At 35.3% G+C, this 20663-nt stretch overlaps 1 protein-coding gene across 7 annotated transcripts in view; it reads left to right on the top strand.

Annotated features, from left to right (window-relative positions):
- cora (erythrocyte membrane protein band 4.1 like coracle) overlaps positions 1-17294 on the top strand; it is a 101230-nt gene extending 83936 nt beyond the window's left edge. For 5 of the 7 annotated variants that reach the window (XM_085960758.1, XM_085960755.1, XM_085960757.1 and 2 more), the window contains 8 exons: positions 468-5834; positions 7065-7292; positions 9550-9657; positions 11041-11145; positions 12125-12220; positions 13131-13241; positions 13623-13698; positions 14294-17294. In XM_085960758.1, coding sequence (XP_085816884.1) covers positions 468-5834; positions 7065-7292; positions 9550-9657; positions 11041-11145; positions 12125-12220; positions 13131-13241; positions 13623-13694 — 6087 coding nt within the window. In that variant the 3' untranslated portion in view covers positions 13695-13698; positions 14294-17294. Of the gene's footprint in view, positions 1-467; positions 5835-6067; positions 6104-7064; positions 7293-9549; positions 9658-11040; positions 11146-12124; positions 12221-13130; positions 13242-13622; positions 13699-14293 lie in introns of all 7 variants that reach the window. The other 2 variants (XM_085960759.1, XM_085960760.1) reach the window with 2 other exon arrangements.
- The last annotated feature ends 3369 nt before the right edge of the window (positions 17295-20663 follow it).

The raw sequence follows: 20663 nt of genomic DNA, 5'->3' as shown, positions 1-20663 counted from the left end.
ACTAACACCATTTGTAAATTGTAGTCTTAGTTCAATAAAAACAAACACATTTGACTACATTACAAAATTTGATATGCACTATTTGTGGCGGATCTTAACAGCCAACCTCCACCTTTCGGTACTGTCGGATATATTCAAAATATTATTTTGAAAGCGTTTTGTAGTTATTGTGCGAAAGTAATTTTTTTTATTCCGGCTATCGAATTATTTTGTTTCACTCGCTGAGTGGCCTTTTACTTTGGCATGCTTTGCCATTTGAGTCAACACGAAGATACCCATTTAAATAGCATTTATGTATGTATATATGATTGTTTATTTAGTTTTGTTTTTTTTTCTTTTTTCCTTATCAAACCCGCGCCTGCTCTCTACTCGTGCCGTGCTCTATCTTCCTGGCAACACCACCAATAAAAAACCATTCAAAATTATTCATTGCGTAAAAACGTGCGTATCTTTTGACGCGACAACAGTCCGGAGGAGGCTTCTTCTTCGGCTCCGGTCGAAAAGAAAAGACACCGAAGGAGAAAACTCCTAAAGAAGTTAAGGAAAAAGTACCAAAGGAAGTCAAGGAAAAGTCACCGAAAGAAGTCAAGGAAAAGTCACCGAAAGAAGCTAAGGAGAAAAAACAGAAAGATCCAAAATCAAAGTCCAAAACTGCTCTATTGGATACGTCAAATGAAAGCTCCAATCTTGACAGCACTCTGGAAAAGAGTCCGTCCAAGGGAGAATCTCCGGATAAAATGGGCTTTACCAGACCCTACGATTACACCGAATCAGATCCTAATCAGAGCCCCACCAGAAAACCTTTCATCCAGGGTGGGTTCAGTTACGAGAAAGAGCCACACAAGGACGGACAGCAGAGATCACCTGACGATCAACAGAGTCCCAACACCAGAAGGGCAACCGGCCTCGCATTCAATTATGCGCCGGGAGAAGACAAGAAACTCGCTGAGAGCGCAGAAAAGAGGAAGACTCTGGACGATCCTAAAAATAAGTCCCCGATTAAAACTCCTGGCTTGGATTATGTCGAGTCGGCTGCTAGAAAAGAGCAGGCTAAAGAACCGGCCAACCGATCGCCCACATCTAAACGCGCTTTCGACACCCAAGCTCCCAGTTCATTCAGCCCCGTGGCTAAGAATGCGCCCATGCAAGGATTTGATCCGAATGCTGCATTTTTGGATGGCGAACGCTCTCATCATCTGCCGACACCGGTCTTCGTACCAGTTGTCGGTGCGAAAACAGACACCGAGGTGCAGATTATGGTTGTGACCGCAAAGTATGATCCCAAGCATAAGAAGCTGGATCTAGCTCATGGTACCGTTCAGCACGGAGTCGGTTTAGTCAATAATGCTACCGGTCATATTGATACCGATTACGGAGTCATCAATCCCAAAAATGGAACTATTACAGTTACCGATTCATCGACAGGAAAGACTGAAGTCAAGCATGGACATGTTGATGCCAAGACTGGACATATTTACTTGGTACCGGGTGCTATTGATCCCAAAACAGGCAAACAAGATAACACTATGGGACAGCAATTCATTGTTGCCGGAAAGAACGATCCTATTTTGAAGATTGTCACCATAACTGCAAAATTGAACCCTAACACCAAACAACTGAATGCCGCAAACGGCAAGATGGATCATTCCACCGGTCTCCTTGACACTGAAAGCGGACAGATCGTCACCAAACATGGACTCATCGATCCCAACACTGGTAAGATCATAAGTGTCGACTACAAGTCTGGCAAGCATGAAGTCAGGCAAGGGCAATTGGACAGGAAAACTGGCCAAATTCTGCTCACTTCCAATGTTATCGATCCGCAAACTGGAAAAGTTGATAATTCTCTCGGCCAGCAGTACGTTATTGCCGGAGAACACGACGGAATCGTTAACGTTTTGTCAATGGTCGGAAAACTTGATCCAAAATCAAAGAAGCCCGATACGGCTTCCGGCTACGTCGACAGCTCCGTCGGAATCCAGCAGTCTTCGAATGGACTCATTCAAACCAAATACGGACTTATCGATTCCAAGAGCGGCATTATTCTCTGCACTGACCCCAAAACGGGCAAGCAAGAAGTCAAGAAAGCTGAAATTGATCCCAAATCTGGTCAGATCTTTATTTCTTCAGGAGTCACCAATCCCAAGACTGGCAAACCCGATCCTTCCCTCGGACAGCAGATTATCATCTCTAATGAGAATGATGCCATCATCAAGCTGGTTACTATAACCGCTAAATTCGACCCGAGAACGCGCCAACTTGACTTGTCAAAGAGCGACATTGAAGAGACTCCTGGTGTCCTACAGAAGTCTAATGGATTCATTCTATCCAAGTATGGCTTGATTGATCCGAGAAGCGGACAGATCCATGTGACCGATCCCAAAACAGGCATGAAAGAAGTCAAACAAGCCAATGTTGACCCTACGACCAAACATTTGATGCTCACATCGAGTGTTGTAGATCCCAAAACTGGACAGAAGAACCCAACTTTGGGACAACAGTTCATCATTGCTGGAGATGACGATGCCGTCATCAAAATATTCACCATCACTGCTAAGTTTGATCCCAAGACTAAACAGATCGATTACCTGAACGGTAAGGTAGAAGCTACCCCCGCTGTTCTTAACAAAACAACAGGATTGGTCAGCTCTAAATATGGTGTTATTGATCCTAAAACGGGTAAAATCACAACTATTGACCCTGCCACTGGGAAGACAGAGACTAAGACTGGCCAAGTCGACCCCAAGACGGGACAGATCTTGTTGACTAGTGGAGTTGTTGACCCGGATACTGGTAAAATTGACCCTACTTTGGGTCAAAAAATGATTGTCGGTGAAGAAAATGATGTCATTCTAAGGATTGTCACTGTTACAGCCAGAATTGATCCAAAAACTAAACATTTGGATCAGTCAACTGCTGAAACTGAAATCACACCTGCTATTCAACACGCCAACGGTCATATCCTGACAAAGTATGGTCTCATTGAGCCGGAGAGCAACCACATTATTGCCGCAGATCCCAAAACTGGCAAACTAGAAGTCAAGAAATGCCAGGTCGAGCCGGCAACCGGTCAAATCACGGTGACCAGTGGTGTAGTTGACCCGAAGACGGGTAAAGTTGATTCTTCTCTTGGACAACACATGATAATTGCCAATGAGAGCCAGCCTATTGTGAATGTAATCACCGTCACGGCTAAATTAGATCCAAAATCAAAGCAAATTGATCCTACCTCTGGTAAATCAGAGACAACAACTGGAGTCTTGATCCCGGAAACCGGGCAAGTTATGAGTCAGCATGGTGTTATCGATTTAGGAACCGGTGAAATAATAACCACCGACCCGAAGAGTAACAAACAGACTGTGAGACAAGGAACAGTCGATGAGAAATCTGGACAAGTCGTGGTCACGCAAGGAGTTGTCGACCCTAAGACCGGTAAAGTCGATCCTTACCTCGCTCAGATTTTCAGCGTCGAAAGCAAGAAAGAAGAAGTCGCCCCAAGGACTCCAATAGGGGTATCATTGCCGCCATCTAGCCCTGTCAGGCAAAGCTCACCATCGCCAATTGGCACCCCTGTCTCACAGCCGTCAGTTCCGGCAACGCCTTCGCCGACCACAGCCACTTTCAGACAATCTCCCGAAAAGGTTACATCTCAGATTCCTGTTGCAGCCAGCGGACTGGCGCAAGCCACTGGAATGCATAAGGAGCCAGAAAAGTCTAAGATTGTGAAGATCATGGTTATCATTACCAGAATCGATCCTAAGACAAAGAAACCTGATATGAACAACTCCGATATTGAACATTCTACAGGAGTATTGGATCCTACTACCGGTTTGATCGAGACCAAATATGGTGTTATCGATTCCAAGACCGGAGGATTGGTCGTGACTGATCCTCTATCTGGACAAAAAGTGTCGAAAGAGGGATATATTGAACCGAAAACGGGACAGATTGTTATCGCTTCGGGTGCTATTGATCCCAAAACAGGTAAAATCGATCCTAATGTTGGAAACATCATCAGCGTTTCCAAGCAAGATGATCCCATTGTTGAAATTACAACAATAACTGCTAAGATCGATCCTAATACAGGTAAATTGGATACTGCCAACGGGCAGATCGAACATTCTAAGGGTAAAGTTGACACAGAATCAGGAAATATCTCCACCAAGTATGGTTTGATTGACCCTACTAATGGAGTTATTTATGTCACTGACGCAGTATCAGGCAAACAGGATACTAAGCCGGTTCATGTTGATGAAACTACTGGACAGGTACTGATCACAGGAGTAATCGACCACAAGACCAACAAGCCGGATCCCAATTTAGGCCAGCTGATTTCTATTGGAACTCAGATCGACCCAATTGTAGAAGTCACAACAGTGGTAGGAAAGGTCGATTCGAAGAAGGGTATTATTGAACCCAAGAACAGCCATGTAGAAAGCTCTACCGGACAGTACAATCCTGATACCAACAAGATTGATACTAAATATGGTCAAATTGATCTGATCAAGGGAACTATCACATTCACAGATCCCAAGACTGGAAAACTTGATACAAAGGACGTCAAAGTTGATCCCGTCACCGGTCAGATTCTGCTTAAACATGGACAAGTCAATCCCAAATCTGGTAAACCGGATAAGGATTATGGCAGGCTTATATCTATCAGGATTATCCAGAATAGAGTCGATCCCATCTCTGGAAAACCAATCACCAGCAATGATCCCAAGAACATCAAAGTCGATCCAAAAACGAACCAAATCTGGACTCCAGGCTCAAAAGATGCCTCCGGAGAAACCATTTACACAACTGGCCTCATTGACCCTAAGACTGGATATATTATTACCATCTATGGATATTTGGACCCGAAAACTGGACAAGTTGTCAAACAAACTGAAATCGATCCTGCTGTTACTAAAATTGACCCTACAACCGGACAAATATACTCTGCCACCGGACAACTCGATGAAAATCACGAACCGCTCTTCTCTGCCTCGCAAATCGACCCTACTACCGGAGAAATTTACACCAAAGTTGGCAAAATTGACCCACGAACTGGAAGGCTCATTATTATCAGGATATTCGTTATCACTCAGCGCGATGAGAGCGGAAAGTTCAAAGAAATCGACCCCAAAGATTGCTCCATTGATGAAAAGACTGGCCGCATTCACAATGTCACATCGAAAACGGTTTACGTATATCAAATGGTCGACCCGATCACCGGAGAAACCATCGAAGTCGACCCCGATGACCCGAGACTCATGGGCGCCAGGACGACAGTTACGCAAACCATCTCTCTGTCAGGTAAAATCGACCCCGTCACTGGCCGCGTGAAAACGGAATACGGTGATATCGACCCCGATACTGGAGATATCGAACCCAGCACCGCCGTGAGAGATCCGGTTACTGGACAATTGATCCTGCATTACTCGCAAATAGACCCTTCACATTTTGATGACAAGAGCTGTAATTACAGTATTGAAAAGGAAACACAAGATTTACCCGCCACATTTGATATTCAGAAGATTAACACAACTAAGTTCTCGACATTCGGCAAAGGCGACACACCTCCCCGGCAAGGATGGGACGATGACGAAACGAAAACGACTTATATTACCGAACAGATCAGAACGACCTCCCCCACTTCACCCACCTCTAAGATTCCCGTCTCACAACGGACGAAGGGCGGCAAGCCCCTCAGCGTGTCCACTCCCGTCGTCGTGAAGACCACAACCAAGCAGGTGCTTACTAAAAACGAAGACGGCGTCACGCATAATGTGGAAGAGGAGGTGGAAAATATGGGCACCGGCGAAGTCACATTCTCAACGCAAACCAATAAGGTTCGTTATGCTTTTTATTGATTTCTTTTTCAATTTATTATTTATTCTATTATAATATATTATCAAATTGAAATGTACGATCAAAAATGTATAATTTCCAAATTTATATGAACAATTGAGATTGGTACATTTCCGAAATGAAATGAACAATTGAAATTGTCACTTTTGGTTTCCATTGCAATTTAGAAATCGATGATTAATGATTTGATTTTATTTATAAATGGCGTTGCTAGCCCACTGGTCAACGGACGACATGGAGTATGCAATACGTAGGCACAAATCAGAGACTTTTTATTGTTTTCGTTTAATATGCTGTTGACTCCCCTTTGTTTTGTTTTTTTTCTTTGTTTATCATGTTTATTGTTTCAATATATTATTGTCTTTGCTCTGTTGTGATAGGCGACAGCTAGTTTTGCTTTTTGTTGCTTGATTGGGTGAATCGTTTTGAATGGCCCGAGTAACCCCCCTCATATTTTTATGGTTGACGATTTCTTATATCCCTTGTCAGTCTTTCTAAAATGAGAGTGGTTTTACAATAACTATAATGTCTTTAGATGTGTTTTAGAATCCAAATTTGCATGGTTTCTGTGTGCCCGTTGTTAATTGAAACCGAAACATTAATATTTAGATTTGACTAGATGTTTTGTCGTACTTGAAAATTAACTGAAATGATGTTTTTAATGTCCTATTGACACTTAGAGAATCCCGTTTGTCTCGTTTGTGATTTTTTCGCACTAAATATTACAAATAGATCACGGAATATTTATTTAGTTTATTCAACTCGCCATTAGTTCTCACCATAGACATTTCTAAAATTGTATTTTTCAAATGAAAAGTCACAAACGAAATAGATAATATAGTTTATGAGTAATAACTTTATGCATGTTTTTTTGATAATATAGAATTTTATTACTAATTAGTGAATGATCCTTTATGTTTTTTGTTTTTTTCCTCCTCTTAACAACGATGATACACAAACACAACCTGACAACTAACTACACATATACAAAAATTTTGCAACATGGCAACATTGCAAAATTATAACAAATTTCTGATGGTGACTGATTCGGAATTCAACATTGAATTTATGTTTTGAAAAAAAATATGAAATTGACAATTAATATTTGAAAATGGAATCATATTGAAACAAATGACTATGTAATTGGATTTCAAATACATATTTGAAAATGGAATTTATGAATATTGATTGATGGGCTGACAAATATGCAGGCTGAAAGCATAGAGCCTATTATGGATACAACTGGAAAGTCTCCATATGTGACTGCCAGGGCTGTCACGACACGTACGGCCACCACTCACGAAGATCTTGGAACCAACGCAAAGACACAGCAACTGGAAGAAAAGACTGTTGCCCATTCCATGACATCGTCGGCCACCAGGCAGGAACAGAGGGTCGTCACACAGGAAGTAAAGACCACCGTGTTGACTGGAGACCAGGTATGAAACGTGTTATTGTGCATTCTCTCGTTGATTTTTTTTTATATTCAAAGAAGTAAAGAAGAACCCCAGAAACTACGATTCAAGTACATATATAAATAAATATATAGTTATAGTAAGTCTCGGAATGTTTACATGTTATTAGGTTGTTTACACTAGTTTAATTTTATCATACATCATAATCATTATTTTCAATACCCTTCAAGATTTTTGCTAGCACTTTCGACACCGTGTTTATTGCGTGTATGCAATATGACGCACAATCAGTTTCACGAAAATGTGTCACATTACCTGTGGTGGTGACAATATTAAACTAAATTGCAATACTTCAATAAGATATAAGCATTTCATTTGAGACGAATTCTACGCAACTAGGTAAATTATAGAATTCATTCATTGGATTGTTCGTATTTGTTCACTGTCTTGGAAAATGTGTATCTTCCATGCATGATTAAATTAAACTTATACCAACTAGCCTCTCGGACTCAGCTCAGATTTAACTAAAAATACTCTGATGAGTAGGGTATTTTAGAATTTGATGCTGTTTTTAGGAATATGGATGTTTTGTATGAAATGCCTAGAGATATTTCTTTCAATAAAAAAAACAGGAGTTTGAATTTATCTCATAATACATAGATACCCCACAATAAATAGTAATTTTTATTATAATTTAATCAGTTTGTATTTGTAAGCTACATATTTTTGTCAAGACATGAAACAAAATCGAGCAAATCGCCCTAATTCAGTAGGTACAGATTGAGTTGTATTATAGAAATATAACAGTTTGATTACGATCTTCCGATATTAGTCTAAAGCTGTTCAAAAACCATTGCATCAAGGTGCTTAGCTCATCGTAATCGCAGGTGTCATCCCACTGCTGTTTCCTCAGAAAAAAATTCTACATACATCAATCATTCATATTTGTTTGATTATAATCGTTCATATTGTATGAGTTAATCATTTAATGCTTCCACTAGCATGTACACATCTGATTTATTTTTTTATTGAAGTTTTCATTCATGCCCGAGATACTTTGGCTTGTTTTTATTTTTAGTTTGAATATTATACAAGGAACATATTGCAATGAATTTTACAACAACAAAAAAATCCTATTATTTATAAACAATTCAACCCAGGTATAATTTTAGTGTTTCATTCATTCATAAAAGATACACTGTTTAAACTTATATAGTAAAATAAAAAAAAGTATATCTACCAATGTAAGTCATCTGGTGTTTACTAAGATATTCACAGAATATTAAGTTCTAAATGATATTGTCAGTCTGTCTGTCTTGTAAATATCACATCCAAAACAACTAATTTTTCAGTAGACAATACAAACCATCTAAAGTTTTAAATGTATATTCGAAATTTAAAAAATAATAAAAGAACACTACGAAATGATAAAAATTTCTGCAACGTTATTCCATGTTCCATCATCAGCGAGTAGTTATCACCTTGGCATACTTGAATTGAGTTACATACTAAGGTGATAATTACTCATTAATCACAAAGAGATACATTGCACTCGCATTGGGAACGTGGAATAAAGGCATTCGTATTTACAAGGTTTGCAAATTTTTCTATCGTGTTGCCACAAATGACATGGTTTTTGGGGATTGATTTTTTTAATTTTATAATAAAGTACAAGTGTGTTAATAAAAATCTTAATTTTTTTATCAAAATAAGAATGTTTTGCAAGATGGATGCCGCCAATGTCAGTTTTGTAGCGGACAACTTTTCCTGGTAGATCTGTAGCTATTTTATAGTACAAACTTAATAGTTGTGAATCAATATGTTCGCTGTATTAATTATTATATAAAACCTGTTTTATGCACGGCATGCGCCCTTTTGTTGATAATTTTGCTTATGTTTTCTTTTGTTTTTTTAATCCTTTTTCAATCATCCATTTCCCAATATTCCACCAAATAATTTATCCTACGCTAAAAACTTCCATAAACTACATTCCATTTTTTGTATTACAAATCATTTCCGTATTTTGCCTTCATATTATTTATTTCATTTAAATGATTCTCAAAAACTCAAAATTTCAATAACCTATGTCAATAATTGACTGACAATCATACTGTTTCTAAACACAACCTAAAAAAAATATTTCTTTATTGTTGCTAAAATTTTAATTACTTATCATTCTGATATATCTAATGCTGTCATACGCCTTGGATTGCTTCACAAATGCAATCGTCATAATATAAATTCACTTCCGCCGCCCTGTCCTTTCCTTTCCTGCAAGCAGTTTGCGAGGCGCGGGTCGGTCGGTTCGGCTAGTTCAGGTGACTCCGGTACCCCCATTGACTTTGATGACGACGGTACACAGATCGAAAGCTATCGTGCCCGGTTCGGGGTAAGTAATCCTTAACAAGAGTGATCAACGAGAAGACATGGAGAATATTAGAGTGCAACTTATATATTGTGGCTGTGACGTCATCAATGCCATTCAGGGAACTAAAGGTCCGCCCATGCTCTTTCATATTCATATCTATGCCATCATCTCCAGTTTACATACAGATGTCTGACATGTCAGCTACAATATAGAAGTTGCACTGTACTTTTATCTTTTGGGGGTTACTGACTCAATTTCATCACGACTTCGGTTACAATTTTTGTTTTAATTCAATTTCATTATTTTCCAATCATTTGAATTTGAATTACAGTAGAATATCAATTATCTAAACTAATTACGGAATGAAGGTATAACGTTGGTCTTTCACCTGGGGGCTCCGGATTCGATTAAAGACACAATATATTTATGTGATTTTCTTAAAGCCTGGGTGCTTGTAATTGTTTCACTTCTATTACTGATTATACTACTGTTTCACTACACTGATACCTTTGGGCCTCATGGTCTGTTGTAGTGTTTTAAAGAATATGTGTATGCATATATATAGGTATATTTCTTTTTTATTTACTTAACTTTATAACATTTTTTAATACCTTCATGCCTTCTGATGATCATAATAAAGTTTTGATAATCGAGGTTCTACTGCTTTTAGAAGTCTTTCGATGCTCACGTTTTAGTGGGTATTCACACCTCATATCATATCACATTTGAACGATTTAATAATTAAAAAAATGATATTGCAATAAAATTATTATTAACACACACTGTCAAGTTCCACATTAATTATCTTCGGAAATTTTACAACAATCAAACGAAAATGTAAGTAAAATGCCTGTTATATCTTTAGGCGTATACATAACTAAAGCATGTTATTCATTCATAGTAAAGCAAATCAGAGATTACTGTCAAGACATGTTTTATATATTTTATTAAATGTATTAAAATTTACCATGCCAATCTATGATTTAAAACTCTGTCTCATCTACTGATATTCGTCTAGCTTGCTTTTAGATACAGATAGTTATTTTAGATGCATGGTAGACTGCAAAATGATAGACTGCAAATTATTATAGCGCATATTGCATAATGATTTTTTGTATATATATATAGTTATACATTGCTATTAAATTGAGTATGTTTTTTGAAATGGAATCTACAGGCTGTCGACATTTTTACATAACACAACCGACTGACACCAATATTTCAATAATAAGATCACTGAATTTAAAAAATATAGTCACATTATTTGTTTTACAAAAGTTCACAGAGTTAATAAACAGAAGCGAACAATTTCAAGTGAAGCTAATCAATGTTTGATGGTTCAAATCGGTTCTGAATGAATTTTTAATTAATCAACGGTTTGTTCTTGTCTGTTTGTTTGGTTAGGATCCTGATGCTTTAGTGGTGACGGAGAATGTGGTTTACCAGGCTGGCGCTCACGGAACCGGCGAGCCTCCCTTCAGCTCCCTCTTGACGTCGGAATCTAGAAATGTATGTGAAAACAAATAAACATAACCTAACATTATGCGGTGTATATAGCAATTCAATTATTTAAATTATACAGGTTAATTAAAATAAACCAATGAGTTCACAATTTTCTATAAATATCACAATAATTGACTATCAATTCATTTATTTTAGGGATTACAATCCTGTTGAGATTTTTCAATCCTGGTATTATGGGATTAGTATTTTTGTTTGAAATTATGCCCATAATTATTTCGTGTATGCTGCCAACTTAATATTAAGAAAACAAAATACACTTTAAATCTCATATTCAGTAACATGATGACATTGATGATAATGTAGTTTATATTATATAATGTTTTATACTTATGCATGTTATTATCGATCCGGTAATATCACGAAAGTTTGGATATAAATGGTATTTTTTTGACATGTCAATATTTAAAATTTACAAAACAACAACTAAAATTTCCCACTTTTAGTTTATGAAAGCATGATTCTTTACTAAAAATCATATAAAAAGTAATCCCGAAATATTGATTTGAAATACAAACACTCAATACTGGGATTTTGCAATCAAGAAGTGGGATTCTTTTTTTGGTTTCAAAATAGTTTTACTTTTAATTCTGCAATTTTTAAGCCAAAATAAAAAATTGTTTGAATTTATACTTATGCACGAGTCCTGTAATGTTATGCAAACCTTTAGATAGTTACATGCAAATGAATGCATTTGCGATTAAGGAGTTCTATGTAATGAATTTCATTTCAAATGAAAGCAGTAAATCTTTTGTTCATACATATAAGCATGGAGTGTAATCTTGGTACAGCGATGAACATCATCCAATTGTAGTGGCAGCCGTGTCGTCCGCGTCCAATGAGTTAACCTACTTGATTCACTTATCATTTTAGCTTTTCTAGATGTTATCATTTAAATCGTTTTACCATTTGTTAAAGTAGAATTTATGATTATTATTACATTGTATTAAATTTGTTCTACTTCCAGTTGGGCGGCGAACCTGGCGCAGACGGGCACACCCAAGGAGAGATTGTTTCATCTCAGACCATCAGCTCCAAGACCAGAACTGTGGAAACTATCACGGTAAACGGCCTTACAACTTAGAAATATTACAATGTAATACTAAGCTACACTTACCTTTATATCCATCTATTATCTTGACATTGGAGAAATGACTTCTTTTTTTGCCCGGGGTGAACTGAAACTCATGAGGGCACCGGAGTCTTGGTCTACAGTATTTCCTTCTTTCTATCTGCTCCACTAAACGTGAGGCACTTCAAGCTTATGGTTGTAGCGTTGTCGACAAATGTCATTCTTGCGGATAGGCTTAAGATGCCTTGCATGTTTTACTTTGGGAGTCATTGACGGTTAATGTCCATCTCTTTGAACTATATAACTACATATACTGGTCCTAACATTGTTTTATATAGACGGATTTTCATAAATTTCTTAATAATCTGGAGCATTTGAGGTGGCTATAGAGATCATTATGGCACCTATCTGCGCTTCTGATGATTATTTTTATCTTACTAATATTATTAAGTACCTACTTATACAGGTTAGTTAAGGCGAATGCTCCACCTACCAAAGGTATCTAGTGCAATTTGAGACATTTTTTTTATAATTAACATTTTAAAGTGTTTTAATAATTAATCAATACGTATCTAAAACATTAATAAGAACAATAATTTTTATTTAAAGTCAATAATGAACGTTATGAGAATCCCGTCTTATTACATATCATTATTTTATCATTAAAATTTGGTTACCAATTCATTTCGGTACCAATAATGTACCAATGTAATAAGTGTGACTCGAAATCCTTTTTATTTATATCGAATCTAATTTTGGTAGTGTCACAGTATTGCAATGAAATTATAACTAATTGCATTGTCAATAAACGTAACATTGTTATCTAAAGCCGTAAGTCAACTCTGTGTTAGATTTTTATATTGCATACTGATTTGTTTATTGTTTATTTTTGTCTTTTTAGTACAAAACGGAGCGAGATGGTGTTGTAGAGACTCGTGTCGAGCAGAAGATCACAATTCAATCCGATGGAGATCCCATCGACCACGATAGAGCCCTCGCTGAAGCAATTCAGGTACTTCAGAAATTACATATTACTCGTATCGTAACAAATATTTATTATCTGTCTAGCGATTGTCAATACAGTAAAACCTCATTACCTGATAACACTGATAATTCGAAATTCGCCGTAATTCGAAATTTTCCCGAAGAAAAAGTCCCTTGAACATTATTTTCATATAAAACCATACCTTTAATTCGAATTTTGTAATTCGAAATGATTTCAGAGTCCCTGGCATATAAAAATATTCAATAAATCGTAATTTCATCGAGGTTTTACTGTATATTCATTTGTTTAGTAACTGGAACAGAGTCAAACATTTTGTTTTGAAGTTTTATCAAATTACTTAATGACTTTTACTTGAAGATAAAAACTTTTTTGTGTGTCATTTTGCAGGAAGCAACAGCAATGAACCCTGACATGACAGTGGAGAAGATAGAAATTCAACAGCAGACTCAGCAGCAGTAGTCTGGTAATTATAATTCACCATGGTAGAAATACATTATTTACATTTATTATGTACTTGTTTCCAAATCAATATACGTAATTCACTTTTAATTCATGCCGGTTTATTTTATTCATAGATTGAAACAAAGTTTTAACTTTTAATGCACAGTGATCAAGTGAAATTTAAGAGAGGATTGTTGGGTTGTGTCAAATGTTAATGTTTACCATGAGCACGGACCAGCATAATAGTGGCAAATTTGTCACAGTCTGGTATAATTTTTAAATGTAATGCACACTGATATTTGATTTGATGCTAACATAAACCAAACTTAGAAATGCCAATAAAGCTGCATTCGCAGCCACAACTTAATCCATAGAGTGGAAACAACAAGAACTCAACTGTTAAAATATTCATGCTGGATAGATGTCATTGTCATTCAGTGCGGTCGTTGCTTGAACTAGCTTGAAAAGCGACTCGTGTGCTGTCAATCGCATGGATTCTATGCATGGTGACATTGAGTTTTTGATGCACTTCAGTGACATTCATCCTGGGTGTTTCCGACTATGTATGTTTGTATGTGAAGGCTTGTTGTTATAAGTTTGTTTTTTTTCCATTTCAGATTCATCTGGCAGCCATCACGCGATGTGTTCACATGTACAGCCAAAATTAATTTCATACAACAAAAATATTAATTAAATGACGCCCGATTATTAAAGTTTACTCTCAATAGTAAATCAAGCTACGCAAGTTATTAATAAAGTTCAATATATAAATATGGATCGTTCAATGGGAATTCGTTTTAACGTACGACAGTTAATTGTTGTGTCTGTCATTCATTGTTGAAAGTAATTTTAAGGCATTCGCTACGTTTCTGTACATCATTACAAATTATTATAAGGCCATTTCTTTATTTCATTAAAATGTTTATATATTTTATTGAAACAATTTATGGTATGGGTTGAATATTTAAAAATCGCGCTGTCTACATTTTTTTTTGGAAGTTAACTTCGGATTCAGCCACACAAGTGCAAATACTGTTACGATGATTTTTAAATAGTACCCTTATAGATAGATGCTTATCTGATGAACCACATGAAATATGAAAAAAAATTATTGTTAAAATTAATATTGCAATGTTTTACATTGAGAGAATTTTAAGATATTCTAATTGTAAAGAAATGTAAAAAGTAATGTGTTTTGCCTTATTTTTAAAGATACTAAATATTAGAGTAAAATTCTACAAGTGTCGCTTGTTTACATAAGTAATATATAAAAATGTTGCAGATGGCCGATTTTTATAATACGTAACTCGATAATTTTAATGTGTAGCCTTATCGTTGATAATATAGACGAGGAAATACATTTTTCATAAACATGTGTCAATATGCAAAACACGTTCATTAAAGTCAATCGACGTCGACGAATACGCCGGTGAGCGTATTCTAAAAACTTAATGGACTTTTTTGGCTACTCTTCACTATGTCTTTTCGCTCTCTTTTATTACGAAGTATATCGTAAATTTAATAGTATGTATTTTTTACTTATTGTGAGTAGGGTTGTTTTTAAAATTAAATGTACCTGACGGGTCTGTAAAAATGATTCTATGTAAAACATCAACCGGATTTACTGATTTCAGATTTCAGATTTCATTATCATTCCTAAAAAATTAATTGAATTGCGTGTTGACTGTCGACAATTATTAATATAAATAAAAAAACGATATTGTATATTATCAAGTATTTACGGATTCAAATTTGGTACAAATTGCATCACTATTAAATTTAAATATTGCTATGTTTACGGATGGACCGCAGATATTTCTGTCTTGTATTATTTTTTATTGTGTATCTCAAATATTAAAAATAAATCGTTAAAAATATGACGATGTTAGACGTCGTCGGTGAACGTAATGAAAGTTGATATTTAAAAAAAAATCTACAGATTTCTTCGAAATATTATAAAATACAAATTATATGATAACGTTGTATGTACACGATATGGAAATTTTATGAGAGAAGTATTAATGGATTGTTGGAAAGAAACGTTACACGATAATTTTTGACATTGTGATCGAAACTTTTAAATCGAGATTTAAGGGAAAGCAGTCTGCCTATATAAATATTGATGTAAATGGAATTTCTCTTGAAATTTTGGTTATATTTTTCAGTGATCACTTTATTCAAATGTTTTCCTTTTACTCACGGAGAAAGTAGAATCGGTTCAGAAACCGAGATGCGAAGATATTTTCATTGGCGAGTTGATTTGACCAATATGTTTCGATTGATTGACGATTTTGTTTTTTTTTTTCTTAGAGGAATAATATTTTGGAAATACCATTGCTAAATAATTCTGACTCGGTTTAAGATAAAATGTACAATATAAGCTTTATGTGATAGCATGATGATTGCTTATCTAATAATATGGACTCCTTTAAAAAAAAAACAATATTTTAGCTTCATAATTTGGTGTTTGTGTATTATTCTTCCAAGATACATTTAATGTAAGGAATATTAACATGTAATAATTCCACATGCCAATTCACTTGCTACAATCATTTGTGGACGCTTTCGATGTTTATAGAATGTGAAATTCTAATATTTCTTTCGGGCGGCGTTAGTCTAAGGGAAAAAGCACCCATTCAAAAGAATGATGGGCCACAGATAAACATGCTTGCGTTTTGCCAGTTCACTGCGTGGGTGCTTCGGGATGGAACGTTTCAGATCGATAAAATTTAGCCTTTTAGTATTTTGAGGATCGGTAAAAACATCTTCGGATGTTACGGCTTTCGTATTGGCGACATTTAGAGGAAATAAATATAAGAAAACGAGTGAATACTTTTCAAACGTCGGCAACTAATAATTTTATTTATAAAAAAGTATAGATTTCTAGAAATTATAGCTTACAATACAATATCGCGCTATCAGCGTTTTTTTGTTCTTTATTATTATTATTAATGATGATATATGTTTTATGTTGTTGATTGCAATTTTATTTTTGTACTCTAGTTTTAAAGTATTCCCCTCTTTTCTTGTACTTGAAATGTCAATTAGCAATGTTAGAAGACATTCTAACATTCATCAGTGTTGCTAGAGTCCTCTTTCCAATGTACAATCTCTGTACTGAATTTATAGAGGTTTGCTTTTATCCCCTATGCAATACTTATCAATACGTATATATATATTTAAAAACATGGGACCCACAACAGTGTTATTCTTATTATGCATTTCAGAATTTCTATTATACATTATTGCCCGGTGTAGTAAGCCATCAGATATTTTGATGTCACTCCTTGACTCGCGCTGGCAGCCATAAATACTATTACGCCAGCTTCTTCACAAAATTCACGTTGTCTTTGAAAATCTGAACATCCGGGGATTTCAGTGGACATTCCACAGATACACACATAGAGGAAAGACGTACTATTTTCATTTCCATCTCTTTCTAGCAATAAATGTTATACAAAAGTGCCAGAAATGATTAATTTTATTTGATTATTTTTCTGCGAATATTTTAATTTTACTGATGGTCGGTTTTATCATTACATTTATGTAACATTAATGAGAAAGAAACTCTCGGTTTCAAACTTGACATCTGACTGTTTTTTTGTGGTTCGTGATATTAAAAAAAAAATTGTTATGTTATAATTGTTATTACAACCTTTATTCTGAAACCGTGAATGAGGTATGTCCATAGATCTTCTCTTTACTAATATATACGCTGATTGGGAATATTAACTAAATATATAAATGGTGATTTTGAAGGTATAAAATATTGTATACCTTCTTAACAGAGATGTTTTAGTTTGAAACCGACGGGATTTAAATGCGTCCTCAATAATTATTTTATAAGTTTTTTTATTATAATATAAATTTTATTCTTCTGGTTGTTTTAATTTAAATTATTCTCCTTTATATTAAGTGCATCCATGTGACGAAGGGTCGTAATAATAATACCGTTGGCCCTCATATTATTACAGCTGTCAAATTTCAATAGATAATAATCTTGTCTATTGTTTATGTATAAATCTAATTTCAAATATGTTCTAATTTCATGGACAGGCTTTGTGCGGCTTTAATGGTTTATTACGTATTTGAAATCTTTCTAAGTGACGATGGGGCGCGACTCTTTATTGAAACTTCAAAATGAGTTATATCTTTATTAATTTTTATTGTCCTTTATAATTATTATGCTTTTATGTGCATTACGAGAATAAGTATGACACTGTCATAGCATATTTTAATATAGATCACGCACCCGCACATTAGAATATTTTATTTTTTAAATCTTTTCAAACATTCACCGCAATCTTCATAACCGTAAATAATTCTTTAATGATGGTGCTGGCCCTCAATTGAAATGAAACAAAGTAAATCCAAAACATTGTCTGTTGGCCGCAGAATACTGTCATTAAAAAACACGACCACTAAAATCATACGTATTTTTATGATGCACGATTCAAAATGTTTGTTTCATGAAATGGCTCAATACATTGTGACTTATATTGTAAATATATAAGTGTTTTTTTGTTTAATGAGTAAAACGTATGCTACGTCAACTGAAGTAATGAATGTAACAATCAGTATGCGTTTGTAATTCCATACAGTTTTCTGCAAGAACATAACTGACTCACTGCCCGCCCGCCAATTCACCGAATAAAATATTTTATACGATTAATTTTAAGTCAAAAATATAATTATTATTATTATTACGGAAAAACCTTTTCCCTACTGAAGAGCATAGCTTTTTTATGTTACGATTAAGAACAATATTATATATATATTTAAATAATATATTTCTCCATTTTATAATTTGATATTTTCTGTACAAGCTTATTATTGTAATAATTAAGTGTTGTTTTTATACTTATTTAGTTTTGTCAGTTTCTTACTCTCATTTCAAGTAATTTTGTGTATAAACTGGAATTATTATATAGAATGTCTGCTGAGTCAGAATAAAAGTGAAATTTTAAAAATATTTATTGGTTTTAATAACTATTTCTTTTATCAATGAATAATTCACAAGATTTTAAGTATTTACCATTCTTGTTATTGAACATACCTATATAATTTTGAAAACACAAAAAATATAGCCATAGCTCAATTTGGAGAGCGCTTATGAGCAGGTATTAAAAAGGCCAATAGTTAAAATTTGTCACAATTAAGCATGGCAGTCGTAGCATGGTGGTAATGCACAGGGCGCGATACCCAAGAGACGCAGGTTCGATTCCTGCCGGGGGTGTCTTACTTTTTTCAAAAAAGATTTTTTCTATTGGCTATATTTTCTTATCAGTGTTTTTAAAATTATGTATGTTCAATTTATTGGTTTATTTTAAACCTTCCTGTGAAAAATCCTTCACTCCAACACTGCTGTCAGATGCTGTCCTAACTCTTCCCGTTCGTATGTTGTGTCACACTCTGCAATACGGTGAGCCAAGATGGTAAATTGAAAAGAAAAAATATAAAAAGAATTACAGTGGAAACATTCCTTTTAGAGAATATCACAAATAATTTAAAGACCGTGGAACAAAAAAAATAAAGAAACTTTAAAGACTGGAAAGAGTTAACATTACTATTCACAAATATTGTTGATATTAGATGGCCAATTAACACTTCACCTACCATAACTCACTAACCAAAGCAAAAGTTGTCTTATCGAAGTTGCTTATGTTTAAAGACACCACATTTGTGTCCCCGGTGCTTTGTGTTTCACTGTAATATGATGCCACAGCGACGGGAGCGGTATTTCAAGATAAACGTATGTTTAAGGCGAAACTTTGGTGGCCAATAGAGATCACATTTACCCATATAAACAAAATGAAAAAATGTACAGTTAATCCCTGTTCATTGCGGGGGATACGTTCTGGACATGGTCGCGATAAGCGAAATTTCACGATCAATGGGGGATTCCCTTGTTTGGCCTCTCTACGCTTATCGTGCAAAATTTGCGATTACATACTGTCAAGTAATGCATTACAGCCATGTTTTACAGCACTCATTCACTCGTAATCTTCGAGTTCTCTTCTAACAACTCCATGCATTGGTTGTGTGAAGAGAAAGGGTTTTTTCAATGGTTTTAACACTTAACTTTCGCACGAGAACTGGTTCGGAGATGTCATTTTCTAGGGACATAATATAGCAGTCCATTTCCTGCAGCACTTCTTTAGTTAAGGGTTCGCCGTGTTGATTTTGACAAAGTCTGAATATCATCTACATCAACACCTATAAGACTAATCTCTTCGATGATTTATTTTGAATATCATTTTCATAATTGCAGTGAACTTCAACAATTTCACTGAACAACCTTTTCCAAACACCTTTCATACACGACTAGTGTTTTCTTCTATGACGATCAGTTTCTTCAATGAGTTGAGAGAAGAAGAGTTAGACGATCCTTGGATGCTGTAAATCCAGAGGCAGTCTTCTCCTCTATGGATATAAACGTATGTGTTGGCATTCGTTTCCAATAAAGTACCGTCTCATCCACATTGAAAATAAATTTGGTGGATAGTTTCCCCTTTCCACAATTTCCAGTTTTAAAAAAAGATCGCGATATAACGAATCCGCACTCGCCAATTTTTAATTGAATCAAATAACTAGAGAAATCTATGTATTTTACAATAACATCGTGAATGGAGAAAAAGATTGGAACAGTCATCCAACAGGATCACTATTAAATGAAGTATAATAATATATACTGCTATGTGGATTAAAAAAAAAATGCACGGGTGGGTAAGTTGTGCGATATCGAAACACAAAATTGTTTCATTCAATAGACAGTTAAGCCTCCTATTATTGCTTCATAGAAAATGAGTTATGCTACATTCTCATAATAGGGTGGTTTTGTCATTCAATTGTATGTTGACAGTCAATTGTAATAAGTGGGAACCATATGTCAACAAAGTTGATCAACTTATTCTACTTTTGCCGATTCGAGTCAACAAGTTGCCTAAAGCAGTGGTCGGCAAACTGCGGATCGCGAGCTGTGTGTGG

Source organism: Rhyacophila brunnea, unplaced genomic scaffold, assembly GCF_057557595.1.
Source record: "Rhyacophila brunnea isolate RB1 unplaced genomic scaffold, BYU_Rbru_1.0 scaffold_12, whole genome shotgun sequence".
NCBI classification, from domain to species: Eukaryota; Metazoa; Arthropoda; class Insecta; order Trichoptera; family Rhyacophilidae; genus Rhyacophila; species Rhyacophila brunnea.
This window is presented reverse-complemented; position numbering and strand designations above follow the sequence as displayed.